The sequence below is a fragment of the Equus przewalskii genome, chromosome 3 (genome assembly GCF_037783145.1).
Source record: "Equus przewalskii isolate Varuska chromosome 3, EquPr2, whole genome shotgun sequence".
Lineage (NCBI taxonomy): Eukaryota > Metazoa > Chordata > Mammalia > Perissodactyla > Equidae > Equus > Equus przewalskii.
In genome coordinates this window covers 18,719,762-18,742,969 of record NC_091833.1, presented here as the reverse complement: position 1 = coordinate 18,742,969, position 23,208 = coordinate 18,719,762, and the positions used below count along the sequence as shown (strand labels likewise).

Below are 23,208 nucleotides of genomic sequence, written 5' to 3'. Positions count from 1 at the left end.
TGGTACTCACGCAGCAGAGCCAAGACAGCCCCCAGGATGGGGAGGAGGAAACCCCCCTTCCAGGGTTCGGGGCATTTCTCCACGTGGCCATGGCAGTCACACACGGTGGCCCTGATCACTGTCAGCTGCTCCTTGTTGCCATGGTCGGACAGAGAAAGGTGCACATCATATGTGTCTTGCTTCAGAAACTTCTTCAGGGACAAGGCCACTGTGTCTCCTGGAATGGGCAGATAATTTATTCACCTTGGGAGACCGCAAACGGTGGGAACCAGCTATGCCGTGACCGAGGTTTGAGGAGACAGCCTCTGCATCCAGGCAACGGGGAAACGTCCAACGGCACACTTACACCAAGCGTAAAAGCGGATTTTAGCCAAAGCCAAACTCACCATCATGGAAAGGATTATTGTGATAGAAGAATAAATTCATCATTTTATTTTTTAAAAAAAATCAATAAATCACAGTATTCTTAAAATATGGGGTTTTAAAAAAAGTCATGTCATGGGGGGCCAATAATTTCTCAGTACCATTAGCTGCTAGACTGTGCTTTGCCTCAAAAAGAATACACTGTTCATTCTAAGAGATAGCTAGCCCAATCTTTTAATAGTCACATTAACTGGCCACCTGTTTTCCTATTTGAAAGTTCACTACCACTTATTATTGTAGCATTTTGCTCTTGCAATAGTAAATATAATGTTTATACCTCAACCGTATGACAGAATTTCAATATCTGAAACACTAATATTTCTGAGTGAGCATTAATTACTAATAAATCCAAATGCGCATGACTTGGTGATATAACTGATGTCGTTAAGTGGATCAGAGAGGATGCCAACTGGTGTTATTACAGCCTTAGTGACCGCACACAAGTTCAGGGATGCTGGAAATGAGGCTGCAATGGGCACGGTGCTAACTGACCTTTCAAAGACCTAGGGTGGGTGGCAGGCTAACCACAGAGCAGAAGCCAAGCCTCAGGGGGGCCTGCCCAATGGACAGCACTCTGGGGAGACTGTGTGGCAATCCTGGGGCAGCGGGGAGGGCTATGCTGGTTGGTGAGGAATACAGGGTCGGGGGCCCCTGAAAAAAGGCCTTCAGTTTAGACCCAAGTTTCTCAAGGAGGGAGCTCTTCACTTGGGTGGAACTATTTTTCATCATGCAGGACCTTCCCAAGCATTACAGATCTCACCACTAAATGTCAGTAGCGTCCCCCAATCACTGGGACAATAAAAACCACCCTACGTTTCTAGCCCACCCACTCCCAGGCCTGTCGGCCTATTTCAGCACTGATCTCAAGCCATTTTCAGTTCGAAGGTTCTGCACACTCACTGGGCCCCTCTCAGTAAAAAGGCCAGAAGAGATTTCACGCTGTCGCATTCAGCAACGGCAGGCAGAGACACTTCTGCAGGCCGAATATTTGGTCTACCATGTGGAGAGGCCAACACGGTGCATTTCACCAGAACGTCCATACCACCTCCTGTTGTCATGCTAGGGACTGATTTCTCAGCTGAGGATGATGATGGTGGTGCCGGGCGCAGCGGTGACTACACTGATACTTACTATGGACCAAGCCCTCCTCTGACCTTCACCACAACCTGAAGAGGCAGGTCCTGTTATCCCCATTTTACAAATGCAGCACTGAGACTTAGGGAGGTCAAGTAACAGCCTGAGGGCATAGAGGGGAGAGTTTGGACCAATTCCCCTGACAACAGGACATGGTCAGATAGAAAAACTAAATTAAAACCCAGAACCAGGTATCAATACTACTATCATGTGTCAGTACCATTGGGCTTTGGCTATAACGCTTACACTTGACGGAGCCAGCTCCGGGACTGTGGCTGGGGGACAGCGGAGGTGAAGATGGCTACTCGCATCTACCGAGCACGGGTATCCCACACAAGATACCTAGCATGTACTCAGTCTTCACGGTAGCTGTATGGAAGTGGGTGCAATTATTGGCACCATTCTACAGACAGGGAAACTGAGGAACAGTGAGGTTCAGTAACTTGCCCACAATCACAAAGCTAGTAAATGGAGAAGCTGGGTCTTGAACCAAGACATTCCGGCTCCAGAGTCCATGCTCTGTAAATGATGTGGGCAGGCAGGAAAAAAATGGCTTCCAGGCCACAAGGGGGTGACAGGAGACCAACTTGGGCTCCCCAAAGGAAAGGTGCTGGGTCAGCCCAGTAGCACAGTGGTTAAGTTTGTGCACTCTGATTCGGCAGCCCAGGGCTAGCTGGTTTGGATCCCAGATGTGGAACTACGCACTGCTTGGCAAGCCATGCTGTGGCAGGTGTCCCACATATAAAGTAGAGGAAGGTGGGCACAGATATTAGCTCAGGGTCAATCTTCCTCAGCAAAAAGAGGAGTATTGGCAGATGTTAGCTCAGGGCTAAACTTCCTTAAAAAAAAAAAAAAGGAAAGGTGCTAAATATATACACCCAAATCACAGGACTCAAATAAATGAGACAACATGGCTGTCTGAAGCAGGGCTCCTGAGTCCTTTCTGGGTTGGGCTCGGCAGCAGTAATAGACCCTGGGCATTTGATTTCTTTGGGGCAGAAACTATATGCACTGTTTCCCCATTTCCCTCCTGAGGGACCCTAGCCCCAAGGGGAAGGCGGAGCATTTTATTTTATTTATTTATTTATTTATTTATCTATTTATTTATTTATGAATGAAGATTAGCCCTGAGCTGAGCTATTTATTTATTTATTTATTTATGAATGAAGATTAGCCCTGAGCTAACATCTGCTGTCAATCCTCCTCTTTTTGCTGAGGAAGACTGGCCCTGGGCTAACATCTGTGCCCATCTTCCTCTACTTTATATGTGGGATGCCTGCCACAGCACGGCTTGCCAAGCAGTGCCATGTCCGCACCCGGGATCCGAACCCGGGAACCCCAGGCTGCCGAAGTAGAACATGTGCAATTAACCACTGTACCACTGTGCCGGCCCCGGGGCGGGGGGGGGGGGGAGCATTTTAAATCAGAGTGAGCAGTGTTTCTCCAGGGGCCTTATTGGCACTTGGGGCTGGATCTGTCCTTCTCATGCACTGTGGGTTCTCACCCACTTGATGCCAGTAACACTCCTCGTGAGTGCTGTGACAACTAAAAATCCAGTGGAGGCTGAGAAGCTGCAGGGGATGGGAAAGGACAAGGACAAGGACAGGGAGGTGGATGGGAGCAGGGGTGAGGAGGACAGGAACTCTGGCTTCAACTTCTGTACCACTGCTTACCCACTCTGTGCCCTTGTGCATGTTACTTAACCTCTCTGAGTCTCACTCTCATCTGTAAATAGGAATAAAAATACTGACCATAGAGGGTGGTAGAAATATTAAATAAGGAAAAGAAAAAGCATCTTGCCTATTCAAACTGCCTGGATTCAAATCCTAGTGCCATCGTCTTGCAGTCGTAATGCCTCTGGCAAGATATTTACGTTTCTGCAAGCCTTGGTTTCCTCATCTGTCAAATGGGCACGTGAGCGCATGTGAGAGATAGTAGTATCTTCTTCACAGTGTTGTTGTGAGGATTGAGCAACCTAATCTATGTAAAGCATCTGAAGTGGTGTCTGGCACATAGTAAGTAAGCTCAGTGCAGGTTAGCTACCATCACTGCGCTGGACTCCTGACTCTCTCATTATGTGATATTGAGAAGGTCACACCCTCTCTCTCTGGGTCTGTTTTTCCATCTGTACAGGAAGGTGGTTGGGTTAGAATGGTCTCTAAGGACTCCCGTGGAATTCCAAATGCTTACATTAAGCTAATAAGTAGCATCTAATTGACATTCTTGAGGAAACTGTTAACTTGGACCCACAAAATGCTGGGGCAGGAATGGTTCTGGTATGGGGCAGACACCCACCTGCCACCGCACTCAGTTACCTTTCTCATTGACCTCTGCCGTCCAGTAGATGTCCGAGTCATGTGTGAGCTGGGCCCGGAAAGGGGAGGTGTGGGGGGACAGGTCCTTGTCTGTGATGTTCAGTACTTGGGGCACAGGGCTTTGGTTGCAGATGGTGATCTGTCGGGGCTCGGGGACCGGGCCATGGTCGTTGACATCCAGAAGTGTTAGCAGGAGGGTCCCCGTGCCAGTGGTGGGAGGGCTCCCTGTTCATAATCACACATATAATCCCTTTTCAGCATCTGCCTTTGGTCAGGTTGATGAATCAATGTTAAGCTCCCCTGTGACCTACCCAATCAGCCTCCGGGAGGGTCCTGTTTACTCCCCAGCTGTAACCTTTCAAGACCCTCCATGCCTTCGCTTCATAATAGAGCAAACCAGTGATGGTAAATACATGGCAACTACGCCATCATTCTCATTTTGTGTCCATAGCAGACATTACTAACTGATCCTAGCTAATTCGTAGTCACTTCATCCAGACAGCCACTACCAATCTATCATAAATTGAAACCTATTTGCCACCTCAGGGCTGATGCAGTGTTTGCTGATCAGCTTCAGGGAAGCTCCCCTTCACAGCCCTGTGGTAACCTCTCACCTGCCTCCAGGCCTTGGTTCACTATGTGTGAAGCAGAGATGGCAATCACATCATAACCTCCAACCCTGTCATGGTGTGACATCACTAATCAATCATGGCACTTTCCAGGCAGTCCCTTTCAATCAGTCACAAGGGGAAACTAACAGGCCAGTTCAGGCCTCAGTGAACCATAAACTTAGGCTGAAAGGAATCTTCAGGATATCTCCTAACTTTTGGGTCTTAGGGAAATTGGAATCACGGCCAGCCAACCCTTGGACCAGTCTTTAAAAGACTCCTCTGAAACACCTCTTTGACCCTCCAAATTAGTTCACTGACATCCCTTACCCACACCATACTCTGCCTGGGGAGAGGATGTGCCATGTCATGGGCTCCAAAGGTGCCCACATGGAGGGGCTGGAAGAAGCTCTCACCATCATCCGTGGCCAAGACCATGACTTCGTAGATGTTGTTCTTCACAAACCACTCATTCTCGCGGTCCAAGACCCCTGCAGCAGTGACCTGCCCACTGTCTGGGTCCATTGCTAGCCACCCTGCTGGGTCTCTCAGAATGTGGTAGCTGGAGTGGAAAATTTGGGAGGAGTCACACCCAGAATACTTAGAATTCTGATATTGTCATTCAAAGCCTCCTCTGAGCCAGCCCTGATGGCCTAGTGGTTAAAGTTCAAAGCGCTCTGCTTCGGCAGCCCAGGTTTGGAACCACACAACTCATCTGTCAGTAGCCATGCTGTGGTGGTGGCTCACACAGAAGAACTAGAAGCACTTACAACTAGAATATACAACTATGTACTAGGGCTTTGGGGAGGCAGGGAAAAAAGCCTCCTCAGGCCAATGGGCAGATGATGCCATGGGACCCAGGGTTCCTAAGCAGGATCACATGGAAAATGCATCTCACCCCTAAATGGAAGCCTGAGCAGCAGGTCGGGGGCCCAGCAGGGACACATGAGAGGGAATGGGAATACCTGCTCCCTAGACCTTTGCTCAGAGTTTTCAGCCTTGAGGAAGACAGGAAGGGAAGCCCCTATGCAGGGCTGACGTTCAAAATACTTATGGTAATTAGAACAAATGCTGGCCATAATAAACAACCCATCCAACAATACCAGTGCATTTGGCTGAATGTGAGCCCAGCTCCTGCATACCTGATCTTCTGACTCCCCTTGTCAGGGTCCTGTGCAGTGTAGGTACAGACAGACTCCCCGATGGAGATGTCCTCCTGGACCTCGATGACTTTGGAGGGTGGGACGAACACAGGGGCCTCATTCACATCCTCCACGTGGATCACTATGGTGGCCGTGGAGGTTGGGAGTTTCACCACAAAGGGAGTCTCGTTGGTCACTTCGACATACAAGGTGTGCTGGTTTTTGGCCTCAAAATCCAAGCTCTGAGAGAGAAGAGGAAGAGGACCTGAGCTGCCATTTTGTGAGGAGGCCTCATGCAGTGCTATGATGTCAGAAGGAAAGGGCCCAGAGCAAGGGGCTCGAGGCTCCCACCAGCAACAATGCTGCCCGTTCCCTGTCCCACAAAGCCTCCAGCATTTCCTGAGTGGACATCCACTGGGCCTCTCAGACCACCCCAGAGGCATCTAGACTAGTGAGCCCTGGAACTGTTCTCAGCGGGGTGGTGACGCCCCACTCGGGGATGTCGTAGAAACTTGTGGAATCAATTCTAGTTGTCATGATTGGGGATGCCACTGGCATCTATAGGCTCGGGAAGGGACACAAAGAACTGTCCCACAGTCCACGTGATTTCCCAATATCCCCTTGGACATTCATGTATTCATGGGTATGAAAAATCTGTTTATAATTACAGCCTAGAACGTGTTTTACATATAAACCAAGTTTTTGATGTGGTTTTAATACACACTAAATTTTCTAGGAATGCAACTTCTAAGGGGATCTCATAATTTGATTTGTTCAGGCCTTTCTCAAGAGTCATTTATTTGCTGTTCTGGAAAGACATCAGTACCCCTTGTGGTATAAGCTGCCAGAGCAACATCCAGCATCCACCACATCTGGATGATTCTACAAAGAGATGTAAGCAACTGACCACATCATTATGTTTTCTAGTATAATTGTGCCCAAAAGTTTACATATAGAAATATTTTATTAAAAAAAAAGAAATATTTTATTATCGGTAACTTTTCCTATAAAATTCTCCCTTATTTTACAGTTAGGGCATTCTATTTTTCTAGAAATTATATGTTAGATAAGTTACATTATAAGTGAAATTCATTTCAAATGTAAAACGGGCTTTATAAAGTTTTTGCCACAAGAAGAGATAGTCTTTAAAGTATTATATAAAACTCTGCTTCTCAAACTGGGCCATTCTTCATAATAAACCAGGAGGTAAAAGAAATCACAGATGGGGCTGGCCCCGTGGCCCAGTGGTTAAGATCGTGTGCTCTGCTTCGGAGGCCCAGTGTTTCACCAGTTTGAATTCTGGGTGCGGACATGGCACCACTCATCAGGCCATGCTGAGGCGGCGACCCACATGCCACAACTAGAAGGACCCACAACCAAAAATACACAACTACGTACGGGAGCACTTTGGAAGAAAAAGGAAAAATCTAAAAATCAAAAAAAAAAAAAAAGGGGCCGGCCCCGTGGCCGAGTGGTTAAGTTCGCATGCTACGCTGCAGGCGGCCCAGTGTTTTGTTGGTTCGAATCCTGGGTGCAGACATGGCACTGCTCATCAAGCCACGCTGAGGTGGCATCTCACATGCCACAACTAGAAGGACCCACAATGAAGAATATACAACTATGTACTGGGGGGCTTTGGGGAGAAAAAGGAAAAAAATAAAATCTTTAAAAAAAAAAAAGGAAATCACAGAAAGATTAGGCCCATCTTCTTGAAGCATCGATTTTACTCAAAGATTTTTTTTGAGAGGCAAAGGTATGCCCAACTACTAAGTAATTTAAAACATTCTACTATCCAAACACCTAGGTATGTATTATGGATTAAATGCAAAATTAGCAAGAACTCCAATAAAATAGAGTCCCTCTGTGTGAGAGGACTGATTGACTGGGCCAGCCAGTGGACCTGGGATCTGAGAGGAGAGGCTCCAGATTCACTTCAATTAGACCAGCAACTCTTACCCGTTTTATGAATTGGGCCCCCGGGTAAGATTTCGTTTGAACAAAGAATTCCCCAACACAAGAAGGATGGGAAAGTGTTGGACGCCATTGTCCTGGTGCATTCCCTAAGGCATGTGTCCCATGGCAGGTGGTACCTTCTTGTCCTGGAAGCTGCAGACCTGATGGCCCCAGGAAGGGTCCCTGTCTAAAGCCCAAACTGACTCACCTTCCTGGTTGTCAGGATACCCTGGTTGCTCTCGGGGTGGGTGGTGATGATAAAATGGTCCCCATCGTCACCTTCCAAGATGCGGTAGACGGCGCGCCATGCTGGTGAGTTGGGGGCATCCAGATCGGTCACCGTCAGCCTCTGCACCTCGTGGCCCACTGCGTTCTCAGGTACATGGGCCTCGTACTGTCAGTGTGGGAAACAAAGCACAGTCAGAGCAGAGGGACTGACCACCCTAAGAGACCATTCCACTCTTTGCCAGCTGTGAATCGTCCATTCAACAGAAGGGGAGGCCCATGACGCTTCTCCTTTCCGGGTCCACCCAACACACTTCTCAGGGTTTCACGGCACACACAGATGCAGAATGTCCTGAGCGTCAGCCTCACAGCTGCTGGGACAGACTACAGCAATCTTGGGCCTGTTTTCCCTACACCAAGGGACCTAATGCTCCAGGAATCTCACTGGTCTGAGTGCCCAGAGCCCCGTCCTGTGTAGCCACCTATTTAGCTGAGAACAGAAAGGTACAAAGAAGGTGGCAGGAAGAGCTAGGTGCCTGATTGCTCTGGAGCACTGACCAGGAACTTTTTTTGGAAGTTCTGGAACAGGCAGCAAAGACTGAGAAATCAGCTGCTCAGAAAAAGAAACAAAACAGGAAGATCGGCAACAGATGTTAGCTCAGGGTGAATCCTTTCCAGAAAAAAAAAAAAAAACCCACAATAAAACCACTGTTAATATTAAAAAAAAATAAATCAGCTGCTCAGAACAAATTTTTAATCAAGTTTAAATAATGTTCAGTAGCCAGAGTTATCTACAGATGGAAGATGAGTGGGTGTCCTCTTGATTGGCACTGAGTCCTCTGTCATTGGAGGTATACAAGCATTCATTGGGGGAAGGTGAGCAGGTAGAGGTGCGAGGCAAATTAGAAATTTTCAAGTCAACAAAGATTCTCCTATCCAGCACCTCTTCTGTCTGAGGGATTAAGTTAAGAACTATACATAGATTATTACATCTAAAACTTAGAACAATGCAGCAAGTGTCATCATTATCTCCATTTCAGATTAGGAAATGGGGCACAGAGAGGTTAGGCAGTTTGCCTAAGGTCACACAGCTAGTAAGTGGTGGGACTGGGACTTGAAGCAATGCAGGCTGGTTCCAGAGCTTCAGTAGAAAGGAAAACCTTAGTCCTTCATCATCTGATGAGGGCAGACGAAAGGAAGGGGCATTACCTTCTGGGGATGAAACACTGGAGCGTTGTCATTGGCATCGAGGATCTCCACTACGGCCACCGCTGTGGTGGTGGAACCGTCCCCGTCCATGTCTGTCGCCTGGATGGTCAGGGTGTACTCAGGGACTCTCTAGGGAGACAAGGAGGGTGGAAGGACTGTGAGCTCAGTCTGAGGGTCCCTCGGCCTAGGCTCCCTGAGGCACAGCCCTAGGTGCACATGGAGGGAAGGCGCAGGTTTCCCCTTCTCACGTTTTCTTGACCCACCATTCATCACCACCAGGAAGAACAGAAGCAAAGGGTGGAGGGAGAGGGGAAGTACAGATCCAAACCGTTCCCCTGGGCCTGTCGGGGGTGAAGACCCGACCCTGGGCTGATGCAGAAAGGGAGCTTTGAGCCAGGATTTGGGCAAAGGTATTAATTAGGGAACAGGAGGCAACTCCACTATCCACGTAGCTAATTCTACTTTGTAGCACACAAGGGACAAATCTGGGCAATGTGCATGCTAAGTGAGCCATTCTGAGAGGAAATGAGAAAACCTACAGAAAATATCATACGTCTGCATTTCACAGCTGCCTCCTCAGCCTTAACAAGATCGTTTGGCAGTGTGCCATTGGCTCAGCGGAGCTGTGGGACATCCACATGGGAACACAACAGCAGCCATTCCCAGCTGCCTTGGTCCTCACTGCTTGCCTTGGGCTTTAGGGGTAGGGATGGGGGCTTCTGCTCTGAATGTCAGGTCCCAGCCTGAGCAAGCCTGGGTAGGCGGCACTTCACTAAGGGCCACTCACCTCCCGGTCGAGGCCACTGGAGATGACACTGATGGTGCCCGTGCTCCGGTGGACGGTGAACATGAGGTCGTGTGGGTCCTTTGGTTCTTGGCTATGGATGGAGTAAGCAACCACCCCATTGTAGGTGTTGATGGCATCGTCCTCATCTGTGGCTGTCACCTGCATCACAGAAGTACCTGCAGGGGAGAAGGGATGAGTGAGCACCCTTCCCTCCCAGCTCCCATTCCATCCTTACCCACTTTTGGAACTCTGAGAGGCTCTACACTGAACATCGGCTTGGACCCATCTTCCACTTTGTGGCAGAGATTGCCAGCTGGGGCCCATTTTCCATTCTCCTCTTCTTTCTTAGAAACATCATCCTCGCAATCATTCTAGGCTGGGCACAGGCTCACGTGGACAGGAAAGACTATTTCCCATCCCATCTTGCAGCTAGCTGTGTCAGACTAAATTCTGACAAATGGGATACACAGTTTTGGAGGAAGTGTTTTTCCAAGTATGGGGCTTATTCTTCCCACCCTTTCTCTCCTTCCAGATGTAACGGCTGGAGCTCCAACAGCAATCATGAGCTAAGCTTGGGAACGAGGCCAAAACAGCAGAGCAACGAGATAGAAAGAGCCTAGGTCTCCAACACTTTAAAGTACTCTCCCAGCCCGGACTGACCACCTCTAGGTTTCCTAATATAAGGAAAAAAAAGGTTCTATCTTGTTTAAGGCACTATTTTTCTTTTGGAAATTTCTGTTATTGTCAGAAGCCAATTCACACTTCTCAGTTTTCTAATTCTCTACAACTCAGAGAGAAAGGACCCATCTCCACCTTTGAGGTCATTAAAATGTACCTATTTCCCTGGTCTCCTGCCAGCCCCCTCCCACTCTCTTCTCCAGCCCTAGCAATTTATTTTCCGCTTGCGATAAACCATATTCTAACACCTCCCAGCCTTTGCTGCTTTCCTTGTAGCTGCCACTCGCCAAAGAACCTTGTGCAGGTGCTTCATATTACAAGCAGCATGCATGTTTTTCTAATCTTTACAGTCTTTAAGGTTGATATTATTCCCATTTTCAGATGTGAAGATTGAGGCTCAGAGGTGAAGAATGTACCCAGGGTCACAGAAGGTAAAGAGGCAAAATCAAGATTCAAATCTAGGTCTCCGCAGTTCCAAAGCTAGTGGTCCCCAAACCCAGCTGATCATCTAAAGCTTCTAGGAAATTTTCAAATTTCAGATTCCAGAGCTCTACTCCAGGATCATTATTATTCAGGGATTTTGGATGGAGTGAGGGAATCTAGATTTTTAAGAAAATCCCAGATGATCTGATGCACAGCCAAGGAATCAGGTGTGGAGAGTTCTTTGATCCTTTAAGGGTCTGGGCTGACCTCCTGATTGTTCCAGAAGTTGACCCAAGGCCAGGTCTGGGCCCAGCAGACCCACAGCTATCCCCTCCCTAGTCTTCTTACCAGGTAGTACCCCCTCCAAGACGCTCCCTCTGAAGACATCCTGGGTAAACTTGGGCTTGTGGTCATTCTGGTCTGTCACGATGATGGAGATGTTCATGGGCTCTTCCACTGAGGCACCGTTCTCTGACACAGCGTGGCCAAAGAGCTGTGAGTACACAGGTCTGGGGTCAGCCTGGTGCCACCCTCCCCCCTGGGGCCCTGATTCTCGTTGGATGCTAAGGGTTACTTGCCTCATACTTGGCAATCTTCTCCCGGTCCAGTGGCTTATTCAACAACAACCAGCCTGTCTCCTTCTCTATGGAGAAGACACCCTCAGGGGGGCTGTCTGCCCCAGGCCCCGTGATGCTGTAGAAAATCTTAGTGCCTCTGTCCTTATTAGATTTGAGCTGGAAGCAAAAGAAAATGGCAGCTGACAAAGTGACAAACATCTCATGATTGCAGAAAAGGACCCTCCGTGGGAAGGGGTGGAGAGGCACTGCCTTATCAGAATCTGCTCCCACGAGAGAGGCTTTCCTCTGCAGGCCCGAGTGCTCAGTAGCAAGGAACCTCATATTCAGGCCTGTGGATGAGGGTCCCACGGCCAGCAGTGACTCCCATGGAGAAGGCATAGTCATATACCTGATTCAGCTTCTGGGGGAAGGGACCCTTGCCATTCTCAGGAACAGATATTGGCGGGACCACCCATTCTCTCTTGTGTCTTCGTAAGATACGTTTGGATGGGGAGAGCTTCAATGTCTTCCTTTCCTGCAAGAAGACGACCCCTTAACACAGATGTGCAAAGAGCTGGAACACATCCTCTCACCTACAGGAATTAAGGATGAGGAGACCGACCTGGATGGGTCTATTGGAATAATCTGTGTTCACTTATAGAGAAGGACCAATTAAATACACTATAGTATATCCACCTAGTGGAATATTATGCAGTTCTAAAAATGAGGAGTGAGGAAGGCCTCTGTGCTGACATGAAAAGATCTTTGATATATACTGTTAAATGGAAAGAACAAGATACAGAACAGCTTAATATAGTTTAGTATTTTATTTAACAAACACTTAAATAGTATTTAATATGTGCCAGGCACTGTTCTATCTTTTGTATAAAAGGGTAGGAAAATAAGGATATATATATATTCGTATTTGCTTATACATAGCCAAAGCCTGGGGGCATACAGAAGAAACTAATAACAGTGGTTATCTGTGGGAAGGGGCTGGCATTGCACTGATATATTGTCAAGTGCGAAAAGAAGGTGCAGACATGTGAATAGTATGTTAGCTTTCGTATAAAAGAGTCTATTTTTATATCTGTATATAACTATAATAAATATGTAAAATATAACATATATAAGTAAATATATAACATATATAAACAAACCCTGGAAGGAAAGAAACTGGTAACAGTTCTCTGTGTCTTCTCTTGGAGGGGTGGAGAGGGCAGTAGGCAGATGGAGACAAACAAAGGGAGATTATTCATTGTATAATCTTTTAGTATTTTTAATTTTTGAACCATGTGGATGTATTAGCTAGTCAAAAAATTAAAAGAAACAAAGATGTGTGGCCAAATGCCTCAGGTCCATCTTCTCAGAGGCCCATAGGATTGGCAGTCCTGGAACTGGTTTCACTTGAGGTTTACCTGGATGATTTGGGGAAGAAAGAAAGGGAAGTGGGACAGGGAATCAAGAGAGGAAGCCCTGGCCAGTTACTCATGAGGCAGCTCTCTGCCTCTCTGGCCTGACTCTCTGGTGCCCCTAGTGGGCAGCTGCCAGTATTATCTTGCTTAGATCAGTACCTACACCCACAGCTGTGAGCACTGCCTCCCCTGAAGGGGTAACGTGGCTCACAACGGCCACAGCAACCTCGGACTCAGGGCAGCAGCAAGCCGGGCATGCATGGAGAACATCCTTCTCTGTCCTGCAGGTGGACATGGCATTTTACCTGAACTGCTCCGTGGTTCGGCACAGTGAAGTCATCCTCAGAGCTAAGCAGGGCCGAGTCTTGCCCAGGGCAGCCCATGAAAACTATTGTGGGGAAGGGAGAGAGACAGTATTAGGAAGGAGGGGGCTTCTGGAAGCTCCCCCAGGGGAAACAAGACCTGACAATAGCCCCTTGAGTAGACGAAGGACTGTTCCAAGCCACTGCAGAAGGAGACTTGGCTTACTTCCTCTAACCCACAGTGTGACCAAATATGAGTTCCAGATGGGGCTTCCAAGTTTGGTCTCAAGAGGGAGGAACACTTCATCGTCAGTTTGTGGGCCAAACCCCTTTCTTTGCTCCTGAGGCCAAAGAACCGAGATCATGGATGTTCAGCAACATTAACCCCAGGTGGCCTCACAAGACATAGGGCTGACACAAGGTCACAGCTGGAGGTGGAAGATTTCACGGAATATGCATTCTGCTCTGCCATCGCCCACACGGATCACTCTGGACCACCTCCAGTTTTCAGTTTGTTATGTACCTTCTGAATCCCCCCTGCTTGACCCTTTAAACAAGCACTCTGAGTTAATAATTACCATTCACCAAGCCAGACACCGGGCTCATTTCATCCTTACAACTACCCTACCAAGGCAGGTATTAGCTGCTTTTCAAAGATGAGAAACTAAGTTCAGAAGCCAGGTTGGCCTGACTCCACGGCATACGGTAGAAAGGACTCACAAGCAACGTTCTTACCCGCCCTTCCTTGTGGCCAAAGCATGAAATCAGGAACCTGCCAGGGGTCACACCTGGGCCCATCAGCAGCACGCTCTGGCCCTGTGGTTCCCTTCATGCTGGCCCAGACACCAGAGCTCAGTGGACCACACAACAAGGACCACAGGGACAGTGCTGTGCCGTGTAAATATCAGGATGAGGTCTCCCCACTGTCCTTTTGTCTCAGATTGTCCTCTAAAATTGTCTTTTAGTCTCAGATTATTACTGTCATTGTTCAGAAATAATCCTTCCTTAAAATAAGAATAACAGATGAGTTTTTTAACCACAAGTGACATAAACATGATAAAGTATTCAAATAGTATATAACAATATAATATAAAAAGAATTCCAAAGGAACAATATCCAGAATATATAAAGAACCCCTAAAACTCAACAATAAAAAACAACCAGCCCAATTAAAACAAAAACAGGCAAATGACTTGAAAAGACATTTCTCCAAAGAAGATATACAAAATGGCCAGTAAGCATATGAAAAGATGCTCAATATCATTAGTCATTAGGGAAAATCAAAATCATGAGATACCACTTCACAGGCACTAGGACGGCTATTAAAAAAAAAAAAAGAAGGGGGGCCGGCCCCATGGCCGAGTGGTGAAGTTCACGCGCTCCCCTTCAGCAGCCCAGGGTTTTGCCGGTTTGGATCCTGCGTGCGGACATGGCACCGCTCATCAAGCCTTGCTGAGGCGGCATCCCACATGTCACAACTAGAAGGACCCACAACTAAAAATATACAACTATGTACCAAGGGGCTTTGGGGAGAAAAAGAAAAAATAAATTTTTTTTTTTTTTTTAAAAAGGAAAATAGCAAGTGTTGACAAGGATGTGAAGACACTGAAACTCTCCTGCATCGAGAATGTGAAATGGTGCAGCCACTGCGAAAAACAGTTTGGTGGTTCCTCAAGGTAAACACAGAATTACCATATGATCCAGCAATTCCACTTCTAGGTGTGTACCCAAAAGAATTGAAAGCAGGAACTCAGATACCTGTACACAAATTTTCATAGCATCATTATTCAGAACAGCCAAAAGATGGAAACAACCCAAGTGTCCATCAAGAGACGAAGAGATAAACAAAATGTGGTATATACACACAATGGAATATTAGTCAGCCTTTAAAAGGAATGAAGTTCTGACACATGCTACAATATGGATGAACCTTGAAAACATTATGCTAATTAAAATAAGCCAGTCACAAAAGGACAAATACTGTATGATTCTGCTTTATGAGGTATCAAGAATAGTCAAATCTCTGGAGATAGAAAGTAGAATAGAGGTTATCGGAGGCTGGAGAGAGGGGGAAATGGGGAGTTATTGTTAACAGACACAGAGTTTCTGTTTGGGATGCTGAAAAAGTTCTGGAGAAGGATATTGGTGGTGGTTGTACAACATTGTGAATGGACTTACCACTACTCAATTGTTTCCTTTAAAATGGTTAAAATGGTAAATTTTATATTATACATATTTTATCTCAATAAGTGTGAGGTGTTAGTGTACAATGAGACAGTCACTTTGGAAAACTGGCAGTATTTACTGAAACTAAATATACAAATTACCCAAGACCCAGCAATTCCATTTTGAGGTATAGACCCAACAAAAATACATTCACCAAAAGACATGTATTATAATGTTTACAGCAGCACTATTTGTAATAGCTAAAAACTGGAAACAGCCCAAATGTCCATCAAGGTAGAATGGATAGAAACATGGTGGTATATTCACACAACGCAATGAGTCAACTACAAGGACATGTAACGACATGGATGGATTTTACAAACATGAGGTTGCATAATAGAAGCCAGATATAAGAGAGGCAAAAACTAAGCTAGGTGAAAGAAGTGAAGACATTGGCCATTTTTTAGGGAGAGCGGTTAGTGAATGGAAGTGGGCAGAGGGGATTTAAAAGCATACAGAGCTGCCTTCAGCTCCCCAGAGCCTAAGAGCTCACACGTAGAGGCAGGATTCTTTGTGGGAAGGCTGGAATGCACCTGTTAGAAAGAGAAGATTGCTTAGAAACCAGCCCTGCTTCCTTGACGACATGTCCACTGAGGAGTTGTGGGCTGTGACATGCTCAGCCGGTGGGAGGGGAAAGAGGGATCCAGGCCTGATTCAGCTCCAGGGGGTCCCAGGGGCAACGAGATCCCCAGGGTGACCTTGCCCTTTACCTCTGGCACACAGCTTTATAGTCTCATCTTCTGAGGAACCTTGCTTCGCCTCAGGGCTAAAAAGACCAGGAATGATAACTGGCAAAAGCTAAATCATCTTAACATAGGGCCAAAGTTAAGTAATCTATGGGGTAGTACTGACTCCATAGATTATATATCCAGCTATGCAAAATGATATTTATAGCAGTTTTAAATTATCTAGAGAAGTTATGCTATGAAGTAAAACCGAGTAAGCAGAAGGTAGAACTGCATATATAATATATGGAACTATACACAGGAAAAAAAAGACTGGAAGGAAATGAAACTTCCCAATGATTGGGGTTATCAGCAATCTATTTTCCATTATTTTTCTGTAGGTCCAAGTTTTCTCTTAATATGAATTTTGTACCCCTCAAATTCATATGTTGAGGTCCTAACCCCTAGTACCTAAGAATGTGACTGTATTTGGAGATAGAGAGGTGACTAAGTTAAAATGAGGTCATTAGAATGGGCCCTAAGCCGATATGACCAGTGTCCTTATAAGAGGAGGAAACGTGGACACAGACAGTTACAGAGGGAAGACTGTGAAGACACAGGGAGAAGGCAGCCCTCTACAGGCTAAGGAGAGAGACCTGAGGGAGACCAACCCTGCTGACACCTTGATGTTGGACTTCTGGTGAGAAAATAAATTTTTGTTGTTTAAGCCCCTCAGTCCACGTAACTTTGTTATGGCAGTCCTGGCAAACTAATACAACCGGCCTCAATCTCAGGGGGCAGGAATCCCTCTCCTCACGAATTACTACGAACAGCTAACTTCATGTACTTTGTCGTTTAATCTTCTCCAAGCGCTCTATCAAGTAGACTTTAATGCCCACTTTCTAGATGGGGAAACTGAGAGGTTAAACAAATTCATTCAAGGTCCACAGCTAGGAAATGGAAGAGCTAGCAGTACCCAGACCTGTCCACAGCCTGAGTCATTTTCTCAGCCACCAGGGTTATAGTGTCTTTCTGACAGACCCGAGAGTTTGTTTTCTTATCTCCTCCCCACCTCCCATGACCTGTTCTCCTTCTCCACCTACTGAAGAGCAGAGATTGATTTTCAAATGCTCATGAGGCAGTGTGATATTTAGAGAAAAGCACTCCAAATTTATATAATTTGGGGTTAATAATAGTCCCTCCCTTATAGTGTTGCTGTGAGGATTCAATGAGAATAAACGTAAAGGACTGACAAACAGGACGCATCATGGCAGGGTCTGCTGTTAATACTCTTAATGGAGACAGAGATCACATTCTTATGCAGGCGCTGACATGAGCTTGCTGGGTGATCCTGGGTAAGTCATTTGAATTCTCTGGGCCCCAGAATCAATCGTTTGCTGAAGCTTTGAGCCTGAGGCCTGCCTTCCCTTGGTTTGAATGGAGAGAAGCATGTTATTAAAGAGGTCTTCAAGAGTAGAAGCCCAAATACACTTTCTCCTCAGTGTAAGAAGAATACGAAAAGCTTAGAAAGAATGTCTAAAGGCACCAGGTGATTCAGCGCTGCTTAAAGCTATGTTAAAGACACATGCAAAGGTCCCTCAGCGCTCCATTAGTTGGAAACATCAATATGCTGATACGGAACTTGAATTAACTTGTTAGGAATTTAGGTTTTCTCATTTGGAAGATGGAAACTAGACTTCACAGAGCCATCTTGAATATCAAATAAGATGAAACCCCCAAATCACAAATTTGTAAACCCCAGAAGTTCACACAGACTCTTATACCACATGAGGAAACTGGAGTGCAGAGGTGAGAGGACTTGCTCAAGGGCACACAGCTGGTGAGTGGAATTAGAATGAGAACCCAGGGGGGTCAGATTCTAAAGCCAGGTTCTTGAACACAGCTTTCATTCAAGAACTAGTTGAGTGTTTCCTATGTGCCCAACATTCTTCTAGACACCCAGGATGCATCAGGGAGTGAAAGTGTCTATCCCCAAGTACCTTTAAATTCTTAGAGGATACTGCCTTCTGTCCAAAATAACCTCTCCTCAGCTACCTACCAAACTAATCAACAATGCACTGATTGTAACAGCAAAAGTCCAGACAACCCAAATGTCCATCATTAAGAGATTCTTTGGGGGCTACCCCTGGTGGCCTAATGGTTAAGTTCAGCCGCTCCACTTCAGTGGCCAGGGTTTGGTTCCCAGCCACAGACCTACACAGCGCTGTTAGCAGCCCACATACTAAAAAATAGAGGAAGACTTGCACAGATGTTAGCTCAGGACAAATCTTTCTCAGCAAAAAAAAGAGCGAGAGAGAGACTGTTTTACGATACCATCTATATAAGAGAACACTATGCAGCCATAGAAAAGATGAGGAAGTCTGTATGTATTGATATGGAAAGATCTCTAAGATATAATGCTAATTAACACAAAAGATATAGAGCAATGTAGTCCATGCTAATATGCTAACATTTGTATTTGTTTTTTATTGAAGTATGACTGACATACAATATCCTGTTAGTGTCGGGGGTACAGCTTAGTGATTCGATATTTATTTACATTACGAAATGTCACCACAATAAGTCTAGTTACCATCCGTCACCATACAAAGTTATTACAGTGTTATTGACCATATTCCCTATGCTGTACATTACACCCCCATGGCTTATTTATTTTCTAACTGGAGGTTTGTAGCTCTTAAACCCCTTCACCTGTTTCACCTGCCCAACAAGAGTATTTTTTTTCTTTTTCTTCTTCTCCGCAAAGCCCCCTGGTACATAGTTGTATACTCTAGTTGTGAGTGCCTCTGGTTGTGCTCTGTGGGACACCGCCTCAGCATGGCTTGATGAGTGGTGCCATGTCCACGCCCAGGATCCAAACCAGCAAAACGCTGGGCTTCCAAAGTGGAGTGTGTGAACTTAACCACTCGGCCACGGGGCCAGGCCTGACACAATTGGATTTTTAATTGTACTTGAAAAATACCTTTGGAATGTATTATGTGTGGAGAAACTGGGCTTATGTGTGGAGAAACCAGCAGCTAGGGAACGAGGATACGACTTTTTACAATATGCCCTTCTGAATTCTGACCCACATGAACATATTAGCTATTCAAACACTGATAAAAAATGAACAGTCACTTTTCCCAATCTTAAAACAGCCCTCTTCCTAAGGGAAGGTCTCCAGCTGGCAGACAGCGGGCCAGGTAAGTCTGTCAGCTATTTCCCTTAATGAGAGCCTCGCAATGAGCTCTCCAATCCCCTCCTACCAGGTTACCCAGTGGGAGGCTAATGGACTGACTCCGCTATTACTCAGACGCCTTAATCCTCCCAACTCTAAAAGCTGCCAGGAGCCCAGAACCCCTCTTCCTGCTCTCTGCAAAATCTGCCCCCCAGGAACACACGACACACTTTACTACCCTGTTTGCCGGCACATTTCCATTATTATACGGTTCCAAACATTTGCAGCACAGTATCAGGGCTGTCCATCTATTCTCAGAGGGGTCAGTGCCAGCAATCAAGGAGAAGTCAATAGTCGTGTACTCCAAGTGTACGTGCCTCCACTCAGGCTGCATATTCCAGTTGCACCAGAAGGCCTGGCCCCATCAGTTCCAACTCGCATTCAGCTGGATGCAGAACACACCAAGGGGCATGACTCAGGCAGGCAGAAATAAGCTTCAAAGACCCACTCTGCCCGAGACACTCAGCTAAGTGCTTTCCTATCCAAATCCTTGAAAAATAACCTGCAAGGTGGATATTATAGCCCCTAGTCTGACAACTCGAGAAACAAGAGGCAGCCTGGGGTTGAAGTGCCTCCGTAAGCAGCTTCAGAGAGAGGGAAGTGAAGCATACGGGGCCCACAGCTAGGAAGCAGCGGGACTAGATGTCAAGTCCTAAAGCAGAAGGGTGATGAAGAACACGGGATCAGGAGTCCGAAAGACTTGGGTTCAAATCCATATGGCAGCTACTTCCTTGTCTGGAAAATGGGACTAAGACTTACCTCATAAGGTTATTGGAGGAATGAAATGGGATAACGTTCCCACAGCACTAAGCACTGTGTCGGGCCCACAGTAAGACCTCATTAAAAGGTAACTTTAGCCTACTCACAATTAACCTAGGTTTCTGCTCCAGGTCTGGGCCTCTCTCTACATCACAGAGAAACAATCTCTCAAAGCGGGTAAGCGGTTAGCTACAAATGCGTTACCTGAGGGATGAAGGACCAAAGGGAGAAGGAAATTATAGGACCAAAGAGCATACTAGGGAGCTGGCTTAGCCTGCACTTGGAGAAAACTGTTTTGTAGGGGTGCTCCGTGGTTACTGTGGGGGCAGAGGATGGAGATCTCACAGACAAGCTGACCTGCCCACAGAAACTTGCCGAGGCACCTGTAGGAACATGAGTAGTTTTCCCTGCGAGCCATGAGTCATGGAAAGGCTGGTAAACGGTAAGCCCTGGGGCAGATCATTACAACTTCCTCCCAGATGGTTCCTGGCACTACTGGCTTGTATTACTGGTTTCAAAATGAAATTGATCTGAAACCAGGTCTCATCACCACTCATCCCTCTTCTACCCCGCCTTCTAACAGCTAGTGAAGTAAGCTGATTCCCATTCCTGACTGCAGCCTAGCTCTACAAGGCCACAGATCCCGGCCAAGTCATGGGGGCATGAATGGGCTTGTGTCAAACCCTTTCTGGGGCAAGTTGGTGAGCACCGGTGAGCACGTGGGGCAACAGTTCAGATCTTAAGCCTGGAAAACAGAGACCTAAACAGAGCTCTTACTTCCACATCCACCTGGGACCCTAAACAAAGTCATTCATCTGCTTTAGACTCAGTTTCTCCCACAGAGATTCTGCATCACAAAGTCAATGAATGTGATGAAGAGGTAGGTAAGTGCCAGACCAATATAAACGGATAGCTTTCATCACTGAGCCTAAACACACGATTCCCAGAGTATTGTCGAAGGGCGTTAGTAACCTGAGACTGCTTCTAGAGAAATTAATTAAAAAATCAGAACTCTGTGTATCTGCACTAGACAGAAAGACGTCCAATGGAACCAGAAGTCCCTGGCCTGGGCTCAAAGCGCCTCTCTAAGACCACCCCGCCACGCCTGGCTTCAGATCCTAAACTGGCGCCACTATAATACTCGGGCAAGAAGAGTTTAGTCCCTGGGGTACTAGAGCTGTTGAAAAAAGAAAGCTTTTAAAATAAACTTAGAAGAACTGATGGATACTGGGCTGAGAACTCATTCCAGACCTGCTTTTAAGTTAAAATTGCCTCCGAACTCCCAAGGGAATACCTTTGAAGGTCAAAAGCTTGTCTTCTCCGCCGTGACATGGAGGTACTCTGTAGGCCCAATGTCCAACCTTACTGGATGTTCTTGTAAAATGAAACCACCCATCTCTCTGGGGACAAAATGTCCTTCAAATGATCAACCTTGGCCAGTTTCCCTTCTGATCTTTGGGCATTTTGACCAGAAGGGAAAAGTAATATCAGTTTCAAAGTGTTGTGGCCAAAAGGCAGCTTGTGGGAGATGGGAGAGAAACTGTCCAAGTCTCCGTTCTAGCTTAGTTTAGGGACATATCTAACTAAGAAAGCAAACAAATTTGTCCTTACAGCTGTTACTACCTTCTGTTAAGGGACTGGGATAAGAAGGTGTGGGAGAAAGTATGTGGAATTGCCTTGAAAGAAGATTCTGAGATTCTCCTGAGTAAAACCACATATAGAAAACAAGTTCACTTACTAACAAATACAAATTAAAAAACAAGTGTTGGAATACTTGGGAAATGGATGCTGCTATATATTGTTAGGGGGTGAGGGAATGGAAACTGGCACATTCTTTCTGGCAATTAAGAAGACTTTTAAAAAGCCTTGTGACCCCAGGAATCGTGCCAGGAAATCATCCCAGATGGGACAAAACCATATCTGCAAGGATGTTCACTAATATTGCTTAAACGTAAAAAATAAAGTCTCAATAACAACTTTCAATAGAATAATTATGTGTGCTACAGTTGCTCAAATGTCTAATCTATAGGCTTAAATGTCGTAAAAGAAAACCTATCAAGGAAAAACAGTGCTCTGCTGAGGGGGGGAAGGTAACAACCATTTGTAGTTTATAGCCTGATAATTATAACATAAAATATTAATATTTTATATTTCTTAAAAAATAACAAGAGAGAGAGATGGAGCTGAGCCTCGGCCCCTGCAAGGCAGACTAGCTTTCCTAGAACCAACGATCTTCCAGGTTCAAAAAGCCCAAGACAGAGTCAGGCAAGGGACATGATCCAGGCCGGTGGGGCGAGGCAGGCAGGAGGCGGGCAGGATCGGGAGCCCGCGAGGCATGCGGGGACACCAAGGGGACTCAAGGACACGTGATTGACCAGGGAGCCGCCCACGGCATGCTGGGAAATGAAGCACCCACCGCGCTCCACACGCCCTGCCCCGCCGTAGCCTGGCCCTGCCGCATCTTCAAAGTAGCCGGACTCTTCCTTCCCAAAAGCTGAGAGCAGAGCAAGCAGACCTGCCGCCATGGAGGTGTTTGTGATGATTTGCCACCACAAGATCACCATCTCTGGGGACACAAAGGAGTCGAGCCCAATGCCGGAGCTGAAGCGCTTGGTGGAAGGCATCCTGGAGTGGCCGCCAGCGCAGCAGCGGCTTTACGAAAACGACCAGCTCCCGGACGACAGCATGACCCTGGCAGAGTGGGTTACACCTGGCAGACGGCCCACAGTTTATGCACTGTTCACCCCGCACCTGGATCTTCCTGCCGATGGGGTCGATGAGGCATGAGGCCTTCAGCACGGAGCCCTTCTGCAGCCCCACTAAGTAAAAGAGGAGGCTGGACTGTTAGGGAAGCCAGGCTGGCTGGAGGGCGAGCTGTGGAGCAGTTAAACAAGGGACTCGGGCCCTCTCCCTCAGATCAGACAGCTCTCACAAAGACTCCATTAGGGAAATGGACCTGGAAGATCTAATGAAAATGTTCATTTGAAATGACAAAGGCCCTTAATGGGGGGTGGACCTCCATTTTGCTTATCTTCCAATTTTTCCATAGTAAACATGCATTTGATTTGCAATCAGAATGAGTTGTGATTTTTTTCCCCTCTGACTGGAAAAGTTATATGCAACCCCATGTTGTTGAGGAGAAAACAATT

At 46.5% G+C, this 23,208-nt stretch overlaps 1 protein-coding gene across 3 annotated transcripts in view; it reads right to left on the bottom strand.

The window, feature by feature from the left end:
* CDH3 (cadherin 3) overlaps positions 1-23,208 on the bottom strand; it is a 44,093-nt gene that overhangs the window by 6,214 nt on the left and 14,671 nt on the right. Inside the window, exons 3-13 of one of the 3 annotated variants that reach the window (XM_070613758.1) lie at positions 13,175-13,257; positions 11,864-11,989; positions 11,476-11,631; positions 11,246-11,390; positions 9,797-9,972; positions 9,010-9,138; positions 7,784-7,969; positions 5,623-5,864; positions 4,897-5,042; positions 3,873-4,097; positions 11-217 (exon numbers count right to left, since the gene is read on the bottom strand). In XM_070613758.1, the coding sequence (XP_070469859.1) occupies positions 11-217; positions 3,873-4,097; positions 4,897-5,042; positions 5,623-5,864; positions 7,784-7,969; positions 9,010-9,138; positions 9,797-9,972; positions 11,246-11,390; positions 11,476-11,631; positions 11,864-11,989; positions 13,175-13,257 (1,821 nt within the window). Of the gene's footprint in view, positions 1-10; positions 218-3,872; positions 4,098-4,896; positions 5,043-5,622; positions 5,865-7,783; positions 7,970-9,009; positions 9,139-9,796; positions 9,973-11,245; positions 11,391-11,475; positions 11,632-11,863; positions 11,990-12,614; positions 12,873-13,174; positions 13,261-23,208 lie in introns of those variants that run through there. The other 2 variants (XM_070613757.1, XM_070613759.1) reach the window with 2 other exon arrangements.